This window comes from Cannabis sativa, chromosome 1 (assembly GCF_029168945.1).
Source record: "Cannabis sativa cultivar Pink pepper isolate KNU-18-1 chromosome 1, ASM2916894v1, whole genome shotgun sequence".
Classification (NCBI taxonomy): domain Eukaryota; kingdom Viridiplantae; phylum Streptophyta; class Magnoliopsida; order Rosales; family Cannabaceae; genus Cannabis; species Cannabis sativa.
Window position 1 is genome coordinate 39001943 of NC_083601.1, and position 18162 is coordinate 39020104.

Genomic DNA, 18162 nt, shown 5'->3' on the forward strand with positions numbered 1-18162 from the left:
AGTAGTTCTATTTTTTAAAGAGTTATAAGTATTAGTTTAGATAATTAATTTAGGTATAAAAAATGCATAGAAACTCAAATTTCCCTTTTATAATACTTAGAAGTTAAAAAAAATAGTTAAAATTTTAATTTTCTTCTCGATAGACGAGCTAAAAAACACTACACCCCATTTTAGCTTAGAACTTTTTTAGTTATTTGTTTATCTAACACTAAAGTATTTTTCTAATATTTATATTTCACACAAAAAGTATTTTTCTAATATTTATATTTCACACAAAAAGTATTTTTCTAATATTTTTATATCAACTTTTATTATTATTTTCCAATACATAATTATAAAAGGGTAAATACTATTTTAAACTATATATTTTGCAAAAAATACCAATTAGACTCTCTGAATCCTATATTTTTCAAAATGGTACAAATAAGACTTTAAACTGATTTTTTGTTAAAATAAAATTTAATAATAATCTGATCTAAAGGTGTTATAACAAAAATATTTACATTGTATCTGTTTGTGTTAGGAATTGTCTTCAAGTTGGTTATATTAAAAAAAAATCAAAAATTAAGCTCATGTTCTATTTTTACTATTTTGGAAAATACAATGTCCATTTTGTCATTTAAAAAAATAGAGGGTCCAATCGATAACTTTTGCAAAACACAGAATCCAAAATAGTATTTACCCATTATTATATACAAAATTTAATATATCATTTAATATCTACTTAATAATTTATTAAAAAAAATATAAAATAATACTAATAATACAAAAATAAATATAAAATTTAATAATAATAATAATAATAATACAATCATTTAATGAAAAAAAATAATATCAATATTCAATAATCTAAATTATTGGGTGAAATGATGAAAATATAGAAAACTTACAAGATTACTGTAAAATGGGAAAAAAAAAATTACAAAAATATTGTAACACAAATTTTTTTACATTTTTACTGTATCAACTTTACAAAAATATTGTGTTTATTGTTTTGAAATTAAAAAAATATTGTGTTCAATAAAATTGAAAAAATAACTCAAAATCAACTAAAAAACAACCTTAGAACAACTTAATAAATAACATGAAAATAATTATAAAACTACAAAGCAATAGAAAAATAACAAAACATTGACTTAATTGGAATAAGTAAAATATTTTCAACTTGATTTATCTTTTTATACTAATACATTATTTTTTTCCATAAAATTTTTTATTACAACTTTTTTTTTTCTCTTTTCTTTTTTGAGTTAGTGATAGTTTAAAAATAACTATAAATTGAAAACAACTAAAAAAATATAAAAACAATTAAACGAATGCACATATATACAATAAAATTATTGTTTGAAATAAATTAAAAATATACACGATAAAAAAATACATAAAAACTAAACAACAACTATTCAAAAAACACATAAAAATAAATATAAATAACTATAAAACACCTAAACAATAACATAAAAATAACTATAAAATAATTATAAAATAACAAAAAAGACAACTATAAATTAACAAAAAATAACAAGATATTAAATTATTAAAATATACAAATTATTTATAAATTAACTCTCAATAATATACAAAACATCTAAAAAATAATTATGTAAAAAATAAAAAAAAAAATAATAAAATATATAGGAAGAGTGCTCTTAATTTTTTGTAAGAGATAGAAAGAGTGTTAAAAAATAAGATATAAAAATGTACAGTTATTATATCTTTATATATTAAAAGTGCCTATCTAACGACAATTCTTGGTTTAACGATTCTTGGTTTAACAGAATATACTTAAAAATAAAAAAATATTCTGTTAAATTTAACGATTAGGTTTAAACTCCCATTAACAAATAAACCCAATAATTAAACCCAAAAAATTAAACAATCTTTTAAATATTAATAATCTCTTTTTAAATTAAAAAAAATCATCTTAACCATACATCTCTCTAGCGTATATCCCCAATTTTTTATATAATTATTCTTATAAAAAGATTTTTTAAAAAAAAGTTTCTCACTCTGTCGACGATTGAAAACAATTTGGGTTCTTTAATTCCTACTTTCTAAACGAAAACTATTTGGGTTTCATCTCTATCATCATCTTCTTCAATCTCAATCTCTTCTCTCACATCAATTTGGGAGCCGTTTTTATCAGCAATGACAGCTCTGAAGCTCCGTAATAGAGTAGGAACACACCCAAATACGACACGATAACAATCAGGTTTTTTGTTTTTGATTTTCTTCAATTTCGATCGTAATTGAATTCGTTTTGATTTTGATCCATGCTCATCTCGATTTTAGTCTTACCCATTAGGAGGAAAAAATGAAAAAATAAATAAAAAAATTGTCGTTGAAATTTTGTACTCTGTTCTTGATCTGTATGCTCCTTAAATTGAAGTGGTTTGGGGAATCTTGTTGAGTTTGAAATGGTTTTCAAGTGGTTGATCATTAAAAGAGAATTTCGGTGTTGGATCGTTTGATTTTGTGCAGGCGACTATTTATTGAAAAGTGTTTAGGTGGGGCTTAATTTCCTTAGCCGATTCGTGCCGATCTTGAATCTCAACAACAGTTTCCAGAACTTTCCCCCTTCCGTGTTCCTGAATCGCCCTCTCCAAAAATTACTGATCTCCTCCATCGAAAATGATCTTCTCAATCACCTCATCTCTCGGAGTTTCCCCTGTAACGGTGTAGTATCTTCTCCCAACGGTTTCTTTATACTCCGACATCATCCTCTGCCGAAGCGATTGGAAATCGATCATCAACTCCTTCAATTTCTTCCTCAATCCGCTCGTTACAGCGATTCTCGTTCGGTAAATCGGAGTACCTTCTCTCTATGACTTTCTTTTTCGTATTTGTTCTTGATATTTTCTTTAATTATTCTAGGGATTGTCTGGTTTTTTTTTTCTTTTTCTAAGAGTTTAATCTTTGATAAATTTAAAGGCATAATTGATCATTGACTATGAATGTATAATTGGACATGAACAAGATGACTTAGGATTAGTATTTAGGGTTGCCATAGATGTGGGTGACTACCCAATATTGCAATCACTATCATATTTAATTGAAAACATTTTGGAGGAAAAGATAAATGGACATTAACTTAATTAAGAACAAAATTAAACTTTATATTGAAAAAGAAACAGAACAAATTTCATTGTGATAATCACTGATATTTTTCTCTATTTATTATTTAGGAGAAGTATTTTGAATTTGTACTAATTGAACTGCCATGCAATAACAAATTCTCACTTCGTATGAAAATGAAAACGTTTGTCCCCACAAGAAGAACGAGAGGCAAGGAGTAGTTGAACAGGATCAAGCTAATAGCTTTAAGTTTCCAACGAAGCAACACGATTTGCCACTCCAATCCTCTTAATCCAAAATTAGATATTTATCTTTGTTTTATATCAATTTAATTTCTTTTTTGATCGAACAATGAATGTTTGAGATTTGTTAATGACAATGTTGCCTCTATGCTCTGCAACTCCAACTTGTTCTTCTCATTCTCAGGTCAGTTCCTTAAAACTTAACTTGTTTAGGTATTAGTAAAGTTTACACACTTTCTTAGTAAAGTTCTCAACTTTAGAGAATTAATCTATGAAATATCTTGACACCTGCCAAGATTGCTTTTCAAAAGGTGATCATAGATTTCAGCACCCTTTTGTTTTTAATCTTTGTTTTACTTCTTCTACATGCTGAGTGAACTGTGTTTATTAATCAGGTTTATATTGCTATTGAGGGTTTTGAGAAAACTCTTGGCTTTGATCCAATCGTTCCATTTGTTTTGTTGGCTGGTACCTCTGCCACTTTATGGTATGAATGATCCAAATTGCTATTTATTTTGCTTAGTTTTTTGTTTTCCTCTTTTATGTTTACCAGGAATATGTACTAGCCTATTGTGTAAGAAATTTTATATTTCTTATCAGATTTGGTGGCAGGGTCTTCTTTTGAGTGTCGACATACAGCAGTTATGCGGGAGATTTGTCTCCTCAATTGACTTTGGAGGTCCTGACAGGGAAAGATAATTCTGTGCTCATTGATATCCGATCCGAGGCAAGACACAAGCTCTTTTGGCTTATTAATTACTTTACAGGCTTTCATATTCAAAACTTCATATTCTTGCCATAGCCATAGCCATTGGCTATAATAACTAATTTCATAATATTTCTGACCCTTTTCAACTTGTGATTGGCTTAAGATTATGAAAGAAAAAAAAGAAGAAAGATTTTATCTCATCACTTCTTTTTATATTTTTATATATAGCAGAAGAAAAATTTATCTATCACAGTGATAAATGTTTTACTTTTGAGAAGCTTATTTTAAAATAGTCAATGGCTTTGTGAAGATTTTGAGAGAAAGAGACGGCATTCCTGATCTTCGTCGAGCAGCTCGTTATCGCTATTCAGGCATCATTTATCTCGTTGAATCTGCACCGTCTTGATGAACAACTTGCGAAAGATGTTTGCGTAAGTTCAGCATACATATACATTTCCCCACTGTTTCTAGCTGAGAAAGATGTTTCCTTTGCTGCTCATGTTATCCTTGAAATAGTTTTATTGTTCAAATCTTCAAATTTTAAAGTAGGGTATACCATACTTATCATAGTTTGTTGTACAGCGTGCAACGGAGATATCAGAAGCAAGCAGCTCTTGGGAAAGTGACCAAATTCCTGCAACCAATGATCGTTCAACATTGAAAGAAATATCTGAAGATTTAATTGATTCTTTGGCGAATATTTCTGAGGTTAAAGCACCTGCCAGTCTTAATCCGTCTCTGGGATTTTGTGATTCATCAAAACAGATTGATGATGCCAAATCTTTAATGATGCTACAAAAAATTACATACTGAGAAACAGATTGTGTCCTCTAAATTTTCTATAAGTAAATAATAAGTATTATTTTGTTATGACTTAAATATACTCAATTATATTTTACTAACCAAATATGATAGCATATATATTATTTTAATAAAAATGATATATTTAGATACAATCTAAATAAAACAACAAAAAACTAAACTCTAAATAAAACTAATATTTACGTGCCTCGGCACGTAACTTCTAACTAGTATATTTATATATATACAAATATAAAAAAAAATAGTTTGAGAAAAGAAATAAAAATAAAAAAGAGAAAAAGAATTTGAAAAAAAAAATTAAAAGAAGAAAAATATAAAAAATAAAAAGTGAGCAACTGTTTAAAAAAAAAAATGAGTCAAAGCTGATTAATAAGTACAAAAAACAGTGATAAGTATGGAAGAATAATGGTAAAAGATTCTATTCTACAATGTACCCCTTTAAAAGGGATGTACTGATGCACCCTTAATTTGTTTCAGCATCCAGAATAATTTTTGTCTATTTTTTTTTTCATATTCATGTACGTTATATCTATTTAAGATATCTTACAAAATTTTGAGAAATTCGGAATAATTTACAATATAGAAAACAATGTTCAAACAACCTATTTTACACGCGTATAAAATAAAATAGTCACTCGTGCAACACACTGTTTGAACATAGTTTTTGGCATGTTAAATCTTTCCGAATTTCTTAAAATTTTGCACGATGTCTTAAATAACTATAACGTACATGATCATGAGAAAAAATTTGACTAAAAAATTATTTCGGATGCTAAAACAGATAAGGGTACATCAATATATCTATTTTAGGATGGTGCATTGTAGAATTTTTTTTGCTAAAATATAAATGTAAATTTTTTTTTTTTTTAAAAAATAATATTTAGTGTAAATTTCTAAAATAAAGCAGTTGACACACGATGGAAAGTAATTAGGCCCATATGTTCATGGGTCCACAAAATGTTTGGGATCTAGATCGAGGCCCAATTCCAAGCATGCTCTGGGTTTGCACTTTGCTAATCGCTTTGTTATCTTTAACAAACGACATCCTAGAAAGAATGCATAATTGAAAACGACAAAACCGTACAAAATTGTAGAAACACAAACGACAAAACAAAACAAAAAAGAAGCCGAGGACGTTAAAGAGGAGGGAGGGAGGGGATTGAAGAAGTAGTATAGTAGAGACCTGTACATGTACACAGATTTGGGGGCCAAGAGATGAAGGCGATAGTGATAACCACTCCCGGAGGCCCAGAAGTACTCAAACTTCAAGACGTTGAAGACCCCGAGCTCAACGCCGATGAGGTCCTTGTCAAGATCGAAGCCACAGCGCTCAACCGAGCCGATACCCTTCAAAGAAAGGGCCAGCACCCTCCACCAAAGGGTACCAGTCCTTATCTGGGACTTGAATGTTCTGGAACCGTTGAAGCCGTAGGAAAAGACGTTTCCCGCTGGAAAGTTGGCGATCAGGTTCTTTACCACAATTAATATCATTTCTTCTCCTAAATTAAAGCTGAAACTAAGACAATTTATGAAGAAGAAAAAATCCATGGTTTACACTTTACAGGTTTGTTGTCTCCTTAGTGGAGGTGGGTATGCTGAGAAGGTGGCTGTGCCTGCTGGACAAGTTCTTCCATTGCCGCCTGGTATTTCCTTGAAGGATGCTACTGCTTTTCCTGAAGTGGCTTGCACTGTTTGGTCCACTGTTTTCATGACCAGTCGCCTCACTGCTGGGGAATCACTTTTGGTAACCTTTTCTTTTTTCATTTGATTCCTTGTTGTTTAGTATATGGTGGATGGTACCAACAGCTCAACTGTGATTTGGGATGGCACTGTTTTTATATCAAACTAATAATTAATAGGATATTATTTATTTTGGTATTGAAACATCTAAATCTGTGTGTTTGCAAGATTGATTGGATGTGATTTTATTGATTTCAACTATTATGTTCCGCATGGTTACAATGTTGTACATGATTATTTAGTTATTTGATACAACTCTATAATTATGGTGATCCAATTGCGTTGGGAGCTTGACATTTTTTTCTTTCAAAATTGAAGTAAATTGGTTGATTGGGATGTTGGTAAGTATTAGGGGAGATGCAATTTCAACAACTTTTCCACATGTAATACAGGTTCATGGAGGCTCTAGTGGCATTGGAACATTTGCCATTCAGATTGCTAAATACATAGGAGCGAGAGTATTTGTCACAGCAGGTCTGGCCATACTTGTTTATCTTATGACATATCTGCTGTTTCTGTTGTATTCATGTACTTGGATCTTCCTTACCAGGCAGCGAGGAAAAACTAGCTTTCTGCAAGAACCTTGGTGCTGATGTTTGTATAAACTACAAAACAGAGGACTTTGTTTCCAGAGTAAAAGAAGAAACTGGTGGTAAAGGTACTTTACTTTGTAGCAGTTACATATTAGTGAAAATTCTGGGCCTCTATTTTCTATGTTGTGATTGAGAAAACATAGTTAACACTTGGGAAACTGTAGGTGTTGATGTTATTCTGGATAGCATTGGAGCATCCTATTTCAAGAAAAATCTTGAGAGCTTGAATTATGATGGAAGGCTTTTCATTATTGGGTTCATGGGGGGAGCTGTTACAGAATTAGATCTCCGTGCTTTGTTCCCCAAGCGCCTCACAGTGCAAGGTATTACCATCTCTATTGAGATTTGGTTCCATATGCTCATTGATTTTTTTTCTTTCTTTGAGTTGGTCTCTTCAGCTCAACATATTACATTTTTTTTTCCTCTTGTCTCCTCTTTTTTCTTATTGAATACAGAAGCAAATGATCATGTTCTAATTTTGGTATTACTGTTCCGTTGAATATGCTTTACCTCTTTTATCATTTGCTGATTGTGTATGACCACGGCGCAGCGGCTGGCTTGCGAACAAGGACTCTAGAAAACAAAGCAGCTATTGTTAGTGAAGTGGAGAAGAATGTTTGGCCTGCAATTGGGGCTGGTAAGGTGAAACCTGTCATCTACAAATCTTACCCTTTATCTGAAGCAGCAGAGGCTCACAGACTCATGGAAAGCAGCGACCATATAGGGAAAATACTGCTTGTTCCATGATTCCGTTAATGTTTATGTAAGACAATGTTTGATGTGTGCATACATACCCATGTTTACTTTAGACTTTAACATGATAATAAAGTGATTTTTACTCAACGTCATATACCGTTCGCGTAAATGAATACTATGCTAAATAAAACTATCTCAATCTCAATCTAAATGTTTTGAGCTCTGTTGATCTTTAAATTCTGTAGTACTTCTGAGCCTTGTCTAGTTGTCATTATATGGACTAGTAATCTCTAAAAGATGTTGGGGTATCAACCTAAGTGTGGCATCGGAAGAAAAAGCAAGAATTATGTTGAATACAAGTGATCAAGTGTTCCACCTATTCTACTGGACCATTTGTTTTTTTTATTAATTTGGTGTAGAATTTAGGGATGTTCATAAAATATCTAATCCAATTCGTAAAGTGTGAATATTTGTACTTGTGCAGATTGAATTGGATTGAAAAATTTAGAATCTGTACTTGTGTAGGTTGATTGATATGTAAAAGTAATTGATCTAATTTCATTCACATATATTTATATATTTTAAAAATTATATATACAATTGATATTTTAATGTAAAAAATACATTAATGCACATAATTTAAATATATTTCAAACCTTAGTAGATTAAATGTTTATTCTTATTTATAAGAAAAATATAATTTATAATAAAATTATATATATTTTTATACATAGTAATTTTTTTTCTTCTTTTTAATTTGATATTTGTTATTTTATTTGTTTTAATTTATTGTTAGAGACATAAAACAATAATAATTTGTTTTATTTTATTGTTACTTATATGAAGAAAAAAAATTAATAAAATATTAAATAATTTAATATTAAAAGTAACCGATTCAATTCGTACTTTTGCAAATTAGATTGGGTTAAATTTGAGTTATTATGAATTGGACTGGATACAAAATATTAAATTCACAGTTAGTACGGATCAGATGTACTATGAGCAAAATAGTACGAATTGAATTAGATAAACACTCCTAGTAAAATTTATTAATTTTAGTGCAACAATTCTAATTATTTACACCAAATAAATATACTTTGCTTGAAAGATTTTACATTTTATAGTTTTTTATATTAATAATAAATTTATGATGTATTGTCAGTAAATAATTTATTAATATTTTCAAAACAAATTAAAAAAGAGTTAAAAAAAAAAAAAAAGTTGTGCACCAATTTAGTGTAGATCAAAATTCAATATTATTAATAGTGTGAAATTTTGCATATTTTTTTGAACGAAAATAGAGGCTTCCGTTAATTAAAAGTCCTTTAAAAGTAAGAACAATAAATTAGTAGGAAGAGACTCCTTACTAATCATGCAATAAGTTTTAGAATAAGAGTCCCTAGTTAAAAAGCGGGCCACTTTATTCGCAGATCGCTTAACAAAATGAACTGAAACATTAAACAATTCTGATAAAATGAGTTTTGATTTGTGGATTACAATGCCGTATGGAGAATACATATGAACTTTGCTCTTGATAGCATGCACCACATTGACACAGTCAGTTTCCACCATCACATTTGACCACCCATGAGATTTTATCCAACTTAGGATCTCTTTAATGCCCACTGCCTCAGCAAATTCAGGATTAACAACACCTGATTTAGATGATTGGAAGGCCTCAATAAAATCTCCTTCATGATCTCGAGCAATGCATCTGAATCCATAGATGTTTGATTGACTGAAGATAGCACCATCTACATTAACTTTGATCATGTTTAAACTTGATTTAGTCCACTGCTCATCTTTCTCTCTAACAGTGTGATTGTTAGGAGAGAAATTGTAAGGTGAGTGTTGAGCGGAAATCCATTGATCCAAAGTGAGTTTAGCAAATGAAACCACTTTATCAATCGTTGGGGAGAATCTTTTAAAGATGAGATCATTACGGGTTCTCTATTTACTCCAACAAAGCATCACAGCAGCTTCCTTATTGTCACTTTGCCCATTGTTAAGTGTTTTATCAACCCAGCCAGCAAAAGTTCCTTCCACACTAGCACAAGCTGCACCAAAAGATTTCCTCCAACAATCTTTAGCATATTCTTAAAGTGGAATGATGTGAAGATTTTATACTAAAGCAAATAACATCATATTAATATGAGATTTAAGATGAACTTGGAGCTCAACAAATTGGATAAATGGAACCAATAAAAAAAGAGAGCTCATATATATAAATGCATAATATTTGCATATTGTCTTATAGTCATTTTCAGTCTATAATAAAATTTTAGTAATTAAATAAATATTATATTTAATGTAATTTATAAAATAAAAAAATTGATGTGCAATGTATTTTTGAAGCCTATTTTAAACTACAAACAGTAGCACATTATTTTCCAATAAAAGAAAAAAAAAATTACAGTTGGAAGATAGTTATTTTTTTGTGTTTTGGCATTAGAGAAGGGGAGATTTGAACTTAAAGACATTTTCTTTGTAGTGTGGAACCATTAACTATCTCTATAACTCCAATTGAGTAGATAAAATTTATTGATTACCTAGAAGGAAAAGTAATTTTAGTGCTTCAGAAAGCTTTTAAAAACTCACCAACGAAGCCAATGTGGGTTAAGATATTAGTGCAAACACACACATAACTATAATGTGTAAATACGTGCAAGTCGTGTCGTGCTTATTTATATTTTGAAAAGCTTATAATACGAGTCGTGTCGTGTTGGTCCATAAATAAATATAAATCGTGTCGTGTCGTGCTAATATTTGAAAGGGTAAGCCCGACATGGCTCATAAATCTAAATTTTCATGTCGTATTTAGACTCGTATCGTGCTTTATTTGAGTTGATTTGTTTTTTGTAAATAGGTCAACCAGTTTTCTTATATGGGTTGAACTCGGGCTTCACTTTTATATTTTTTTTTTACAATTAATAACTTACTTACTAAATTATAAATTAGATGTATTTTATATAGTTTCAATTGTTTTATATTTATATATAATATTTATATATATATTGAAAGGAAACATATAAATTCTACTAAAAGATAATAAGAGACTCAAGATACAAAATGGAGTTCAAAAAATTACAAAAGAAAATTAAAGAAAAATTAATTAGAAGGATTAAAATTTGAATATTTATTAGTAAATGTATATGTATTATTATTATTATTATCAAATTATAAAATAATTAAATAAATTGTATTTTTAAGTTAATTTATTTGTGCTTATATGTCGTGTATTTAAACTTGTAAGCTAATATTTTTTTGTATGAGATCGTGCTCGTGCCAATTTTATATTGTGTGAAAAAATTAGATCCATATTTACAACTCTATATATATAGCACAAAATCTAATCAATATATATATATAAAGGAAAGCATTAGGGAGTTGAGGTGGCAATCTATATGTGTTTTCTATCCTATTCTTTATTTTCTTAATTTTTATCATTTATTTATTTTTTCAATAATAATTTTAACTAAATATCTATTATTATTATCAATAGAGTAACTCCCATTCACATCTATTATTATTAATTAATACTAGGGTAACTTATAACTACATTTAATTACTAATGTATGATATATTAATATAAAAATAATTTATTACTTTATGATATATAGGAAAGTATCATCTTCTTTAACTATTTAACTATTTAACTATTTTATAGCTATTAGTTTATAGCTATTTAGCTATTATTACTTTATGATATATTATTTTCTCTCAAATTAGTTATAGCTATTTAACTATTTTTTTAAAAAATGGTATCATCTTCTTTTGATATTCTATTTTCTCTATTAAAATATAAAATATGATAACAACTAATTAATAATAGCTTTTAATAAGTAAGTTACAACACATAATAAGTTACCTAATAATTTAATAACAATTATTATGAATATGAACAATCTCTTAGGAATAAATTATTTTTCTATCAATTAATAATAATAATAATATATTAATACAATTATAAATTGTAATTATCATCATCTTTTACTCTTTCTATCAATAATAATAATAATAATAATAATAATAATAATAATAATAATAATAATAAAGGAGAATGGTATAGGAAGGTGATGTGGTAATGCATATGAGCTTTTTTTATTATATATATATTTTTTTCTAATATTTTCATTTTTCTTATTATTTAGAGTTTTTATTATTACATAAAAATAAAAGTTTGTAACAAAAAAAAAAAAAACTATTTATATTCTTTGTTTAATTCTTTTCATTTATGTTTATATTAAGATTTCACTATTAAATATTAAAAATTTTTGTATTCCTTCATTAAAAAATATTATTTATATTTATTATACATTTAATTATTAAAACTATTCATATTCTTCCATTAAATAATAAAAAAAAACTATTTGTTTTCTTTGCATTGTTCTTATTGATTTATGTCTATATATAATGTCTTATACTCAAGTTGAAGTTTTGTATCCACTCATAATTTTGAAGTTTTTGTTATGTTTTTTTTTTTCTTCTTTCTAATTTTGATGTTCTATGTTCATATTACATGACAATGACTATTCATATTTTAAGATTATTCTTTTTTTATTGTTATTCCTAATTCTTGATGTTTTATTTTCAGATTATTTGGAAATAGTTATTCATTGACAAGTTTCTCCAATGAATATTTTGCAACAAAACTATATGGTAATTTTTTTATTTTGATTTGAACGATTATCACTTAAACTATCTTTACATGCATATGTATTTAGATTCAGTTTTTGTTCATTATGCTTCTTATATATAAATATATCTTCTCTTGATTTTTTATTTTCATCATATGTCTCTCTTTGTATTAATCTTTTCTCTTTGTCCATGTCTCCTAAATATGTATGGGTGCTATTTTTAATATTTTATTCGTTTATTTTGTTGTTTGTAACTCTATTTGTACGTGTATGTGTATATATTCTATTATTATTAATGACCTTCAATTAGTTTCTTGCATATTCTTATCTTCTAAGAATATTTTATTTGGTTTTTATATGATGAAGTGTGTATACTTTTTTAATCGCTTGAAGTAGATATTTTGTTACTGTTGTTGTTGTTTTTATTTTCTTAGGTCAATATATGATATTTTTCATCATAGTTTTGAAATTATTAATAATAAAAAATACTTTATTGTTGTGTGTTTTAGACATGGAGAAAAATATTTAGAACATTTAGAAAATGAGATGAGGTATATATAAATATATATATTAAAATATATTTTTTTGGTAATTTATATTTTTAATTTATATCCTATCCTAACAATAATAAATAATAATATTTTGGTAAAAAAAATATAAAAGTAACATAATAATTAATGTTAAGATAGAAAAAAAAAAATAGATAACTATAAAAAAAATTGGTAAAATATTTTTTTTAAAACTTATAGCTCATCCCTTGAAAAAAAATATATATAATTACAACCATAATAACTACATTATAATAAAAAAAAAATAATAGTTTATATATATATATGTAACATATAAGAATATCAATCATTAACATAAATTAATGAGCCACATTTCATTATAATAGAAATTTATTATTAATATATGTGCATTCGTAAAAAGAAAAGTGCTTTATAAAAAATATTATTTAAATTAAATGTATTTTAGAGACCGAAACATAAATTTATTTTTAACTATATATTTTTTGAAAAAAAAAATATTAGTGACCAATAAAAATTATCTTAATTTGATATTATAATTTCGTTTTACTATTTTATTTGTTTAATTAATATATGTAAGTACTACAATATATATAATGTGCGTAAATACTATTTGCCTTAATACCATTTCACTAAATAGCAATTATCATTAAGAAAAAAGTATTAAGATGCAATTTTAATCAATTATTTAATTGTTGACAAAAAGAATGTTAAAAATTTATTTACTAGAATAGTTACAAAAATGTACACACATATATCTATTCTATATAAAGTGTGCCTATATAACTAAAATTTTTGGTTTATGAGAAATTTATGGGTAACTTTTTATTTTTATTTAATAAAATAATAAAATATTATTTATATATAATAAAATAATAATAAAACCAATCTCATTAATATTTGAACTGATATTTAAGATTCTAACGTTTGTTTTCTTTAATCTTATACTTTTAACTGAATTTAAATGTCTTAAGTATATATATTATATAATGACATATATTTTACTCTCACTGATTAATCTTTTATTGTTCCTCATAAATATAATAGTGTGCATTCTTTTTTATTATTATTATAAATTGTTGTCGTTACATATTGAATTTGTATTTGACTTGACTAATCTCACTGATAGTGTGGTAGTGGCTTTCTTGCAACAATGTACTTGAGGTCGATAGACGATCAATGTGTGAGTAAAGAGCGAGTACAAATAGTATAGGTATTCTTTCTTTTCTCTTTATCTCTTCATCTCCTATCTCTTTGAATTATATTTGTATTTATAATTTTTATTAATTTATTGCAAATTTCAGTGATGATAACATTGGGTTCGAGATGCTTGAGGTTGTATTTTGTTGAAAATACAATAAAGAATAAGAAAAATTGTTACAAATGTTATAAAGAAGACATTTATTTAGTGAATCAATTATAATTTGTGTGAAAATCTCAAATTTTGAGTTATATATACACTTTCTTTCCATGTATAGTTATTCTTCATTAATCTAATCCTTATATTTATAATGATTATATTTAGTACTATTCATGAAATCTCCATTCTCCCTAAGCAATACATAGTTTATTGGTTCCTATAATTTTGTGCTAATTTTATTTTATATTTTTTATGTGCCAATTATAAAGTGGTAATATATATATATATAGCTCATATTTTCTTAAGATTTCGTTGAAATTGTTCGTTTGGAAATTTCCCGATTGGCTAATTGTTGGTACTATCTGGTTCTATTTTTTCGTAATTTTTTGTCTTATTAAACTAATTATTATACTTTAAGTTACTCATTGAGTAAGGTAAAATAATTACCTTAACCTCTGAAATTTATACTTAGTTATGAAGATTTTGACAACAAAGCTCAATACAATTTAAATAAAATCTTATTTTCAAGTTTAGCAACAAAATTCAAAATGAAGAAAAAAAAAGTTTGAGCATGAATTTAGTGAAGTTATGAAAATTCAAAACATATACTGCTAAGATATTTTTTGAAACAATAATAATCAATTCTTATTTTTCAAATTAAAACAATAATTCAATTAAAAAATTATGATAATAAAAAATTAAATTAAATTTAAATGTAAACTATACTTAATATATTTTTCAAAAAATATATAACTTTTATTTTTTCTCAAATTATCTTAAGAATTATTTTAGAATATGTATACATTTTCACATTATATATGTATGACTAAGTTTTTAAATTAATTAATATAGCATATTATTATTAATAAATTAAGTACGTTAAATAATAGGTATGGTTATATATGTAGAATATTATTAAAACAGTTATTCTATAGATTTTAAAATAAATATCAATAATAATTATTGTAATCTATAAAATTGATTGTTATATCTATTTTCTACCTAAAGTGTGCCTATATAACAGAATTCTTGGTTTATGAGAAATTTATGGATGACTTTTTATTTATATTAAAAATAAAATGGTTTATTAATAAAAATAATATAGTTTATGAGAAATTCATGGGTTACTTTATATAATGAAATAAATAAAATAAATCTCATTAAACCTAAAAAAATACAATTGGATTTTTGCTTTATATATTATATATATATTGCTAAATAATTTTTCTATTTGTTTTTTTGGCTCGATCAGGTTATAATTGTTTGCCTCCACATCTAAATCTGAATATATAAAATGTGGCTATATAAACGAATTTTGGTTTATGAGAAATTATTGACTGACTTTTTTTTAAAATATTATCTTTTTTTTATATAAAATGTGGCCATGTAACAGAATTCTTGGTTTAATATTATTATTTATTTTTCTGTCAAAATATTAACAGAATATTCTAATACTTGACAGAATATTCTGATTAGAAAACGTTAATTATAATTGATTAATTTTAGATAAATAATCCTACCAAAATTTAATCTAACAAATTTTTCTCTCTAGAGCAAAAATCCCAGCCTCCAACATAACGTTTACCAGTTTATAACCTTAGTTATAATTTCTTAAGCTATATTTTATAATTTTAATTTTCATATTAAAATTTGAAAAATACTAATGAAGACAACATGCTACATGCTATTATACAAAAGTATTGCATTTATATATCACACGATATTTCAAAAATACTTTTGAAAGTTCATCTTGAATTAATTATTAATATGTAATAAAATATATTAGTTATTATATTATTACTTCAAACAAAAAAAAGTTCTAGCGGTGCTTTTACTTTCTAATCATCTCTTGGTTTCGGGCAGAAAGTCATATTCATGTGTTATGTGTACGTTAAATTTTTGTTAATAGGCCAGGGAAGAGAGTATAGTCTTACAAAACTTGAAATGTGAACCTGAGTTGTCAGCATATACATAACTTCAATTTTGGCTTCTTTAACCAGCTGCCACACACAAGTTATTTACTCTAAATTTATAACCATTTACAATTTTTTAACACTCAAAAAGTTATCAAGTTTGTTTTCTATAGCTCTACTTATTAAGGTAGAAAATATTTTCAGATTGACTCCTCTATTCCGTTTATTAAATGAATTGTTTTCAAGTTGACACATTAACTTAAAAATGACACAATAATGACCTACTACAAAGTATACACTTATATTCATTCTATTTATTGAGAATCAAAACTTCAATCTTCTCCACTAGATTAGCCAGACACACACAATATTATTTGGACATAAACACAGGACACAATATTATAACTCAAACTCATAAACACTTAGTCGAAACTTGAATGAATAATGTCACTCTTTTAAGTTTTAATATGACTAGACAATTTTGGTTATTGTATTATCATTGCTGCTACATAGTTGATCATTTTTAGATTTTTGATGTGAAATTTTGTATTGTGAGCTTTTTACAGTTTCTAATAGACTTCAATGAGTAATAGATTTATATAATTATACTTGGAATAAATTTTGATAATGTTGTTTGGTAGATTCCTATTTTGTTATTAGGTAACATAATATTATTATTCGTTAGGTCTGTCACAATTATTAGAATGAATCAATTTAAAATCCTTTTACTATATTGAAAGGTGAGATTGATTTTAATATGAGCTTAATTATATATTTTATTTTGTATATCTATTGTTTTATTTGAAAACAGGTGAATAAATGACTACATTATATACAACAATTAAGGACATCACTCCAACTACAGAAAGTTGGAAGAATAAAATGAGAGTGTTAGAAAAATTTGAAAAGCGGACAAATAAGAGTTCACCACTTAAATATCAAATACTTAATGTTAGTAGATAAAAAAGTATACAATCAGTTAATTTACTGTTGAAATTGTTAATACTCTACTAATAAATGCTATATTTTCCGAATTTTTCCTGTACACCCGTTGCAACAAATTATTATTTCATAAATATATATATATTTTTTTCTTAAAAATGAACACAGGGTAATGATGTTGAACCTAATAACTAATAATATATATATATTTTATTTTTAATTGTATCACTTTTTAATAACGTAGAAAAAAACTAATATAAAATTTAGTATACGTGCTTCGCACGTAATTTTTTGCTAGTATATATATATATATATATATATATTTGATACCTTAAGAATTAGTATCATGATATATGTATATCAATAATAATTTGAATTTATTAGTTAATAGTAAATCTATATAAATAACAATTGTATGTGTAATTAATTATTTTTTGATTTTTCATTAATTATAAAAAAATATTTAAGTTGTTTATATAGTGTATTACAAAATAATTTGTTACATAAAAAAATATTTGTATAAAAGAGGCGTTAGACAAAATAAATTTTTGAAGTTGAATTTCAAAGTGTTAAATTCGATTAATTATCATATTTATGAAATATAACTATTGTACTTTTAGTTTAATGTACATTTTTATAATAAATTACATATGTAATACTTGTATCAGAAATGAGTTACATAAAATAATTCTTGATCTGAATTCTAAAGTGTAGTATCTAAGTAATTGTTCATGTATTCGCAGTTCCTTATTTTTATGTATAAAAATTTGAAAAAAAGAAATAAGAAATATTTTATTTTATATAAAATATATATTTTTAGTTTATGCTAAATTTTTTTAAAAAATATTCTTCATTTTTCATATTCTTAAAAAATATACTAAGAAAATAAAAATAAATTATATTTTA

At 25.9% G+C, this 18162-nt stretch overlaps 1 protein-coding gene and 2 long non-coding RNA genes across 7 annotated transcripts; all 3 read left to right on the forward strand.

The window, feature by feature from the left end:
* The first annotated feature begins 1988 nt into the window (after positions 1 to 1988).
* Positions 1989 to 4899, forward strand: LOC133033524 (uncharacterized). Of its 5 annotated transcripts, XR_009685648.1 has the most exons (7): positions 1989 to 2212; positions 2482 to 2801; positions 3186 to 3501; positions 3580 to 3628; positions 3713 to 3804; positions 3918 to 4457; positions 4609 to 4899. It is a non-coding gene; the product is annotated as an uncharacterized LOC133033524 (long non-coding RNA). The 5 variants fall into 5 exon arrangements; XR_009685646.1 differs by having other exon boundaries at positions 3186 to 3628; XR_009685647.1 differs by having other exon boundaries at positions 3580 to 3804.
* A 1056-nt stretch (positions 4900 to 5955) lies between these two features.
* Positions 5956 to 8029, forward strand: LOC115706881 (uncharacterized). The gene is made up of 6 exons (XM_030634639.2): positions 5956 to 6315; positions 6413 to 6592; positions 6981 to 7062; positions 7139 to 7246; positions 7346 to 7504; positions 7732 to 8029. The coding sequence occupies exons 1-6, from the start codon at positions 6064 to 6066 to the stop codon at positions 7926 to 7928; spliced, it is 978 nt and encodes a 325-aa protein (XP_030490499.2). The 5' UTR covers positions 5956 to 6063; the 3' UTR covers positions 7929 to 8029.
* A 6064-nt stretch (positions 8030 to 14093) lies between these two features.
* Positions 14094 to 14458, forward strand: LOC115705145 (uncharacterized). The gene is made up of 2 exons (XR_009687568.1): positions 14094 to 14254; positions 14346 to 14458. It is a non-coding gene; the product is annotated as an uncharacterized LOC115705145 (long non-coding RNA).
* The last annotated feature ends 3704 nt before the right edge of the window (positions 14459 to 18162 follow it).

What these genes read in the sequence shown, in the direction of transcription:
- LOC115706881 (XM_030634639.2), top strand. Translation starts at nt 6,064, where the DNA reads ATGAAGGCGATAGTGATAACCACTCCCGGAGGCCCAGAAGTACTCAAA. An exon ending in GAGAGTATTTGTCACAGCAG is followed by an intron (nt 7,063 to 7,138) that starts GTCTGGCCATAC and finishes CTTCCTTACCAG; the next exon opens with GCAGCGAGGAAAAACTAGCT. An exon ending in AGAAGAAACTGGTGGTAAAG is followed by an intron (nt 7,247 to 7,345) that starts GTACTTTACTTT and finishes GGGAAACTGTAG; the next exon opens with GTGTTGATGTTATTCTGGAT.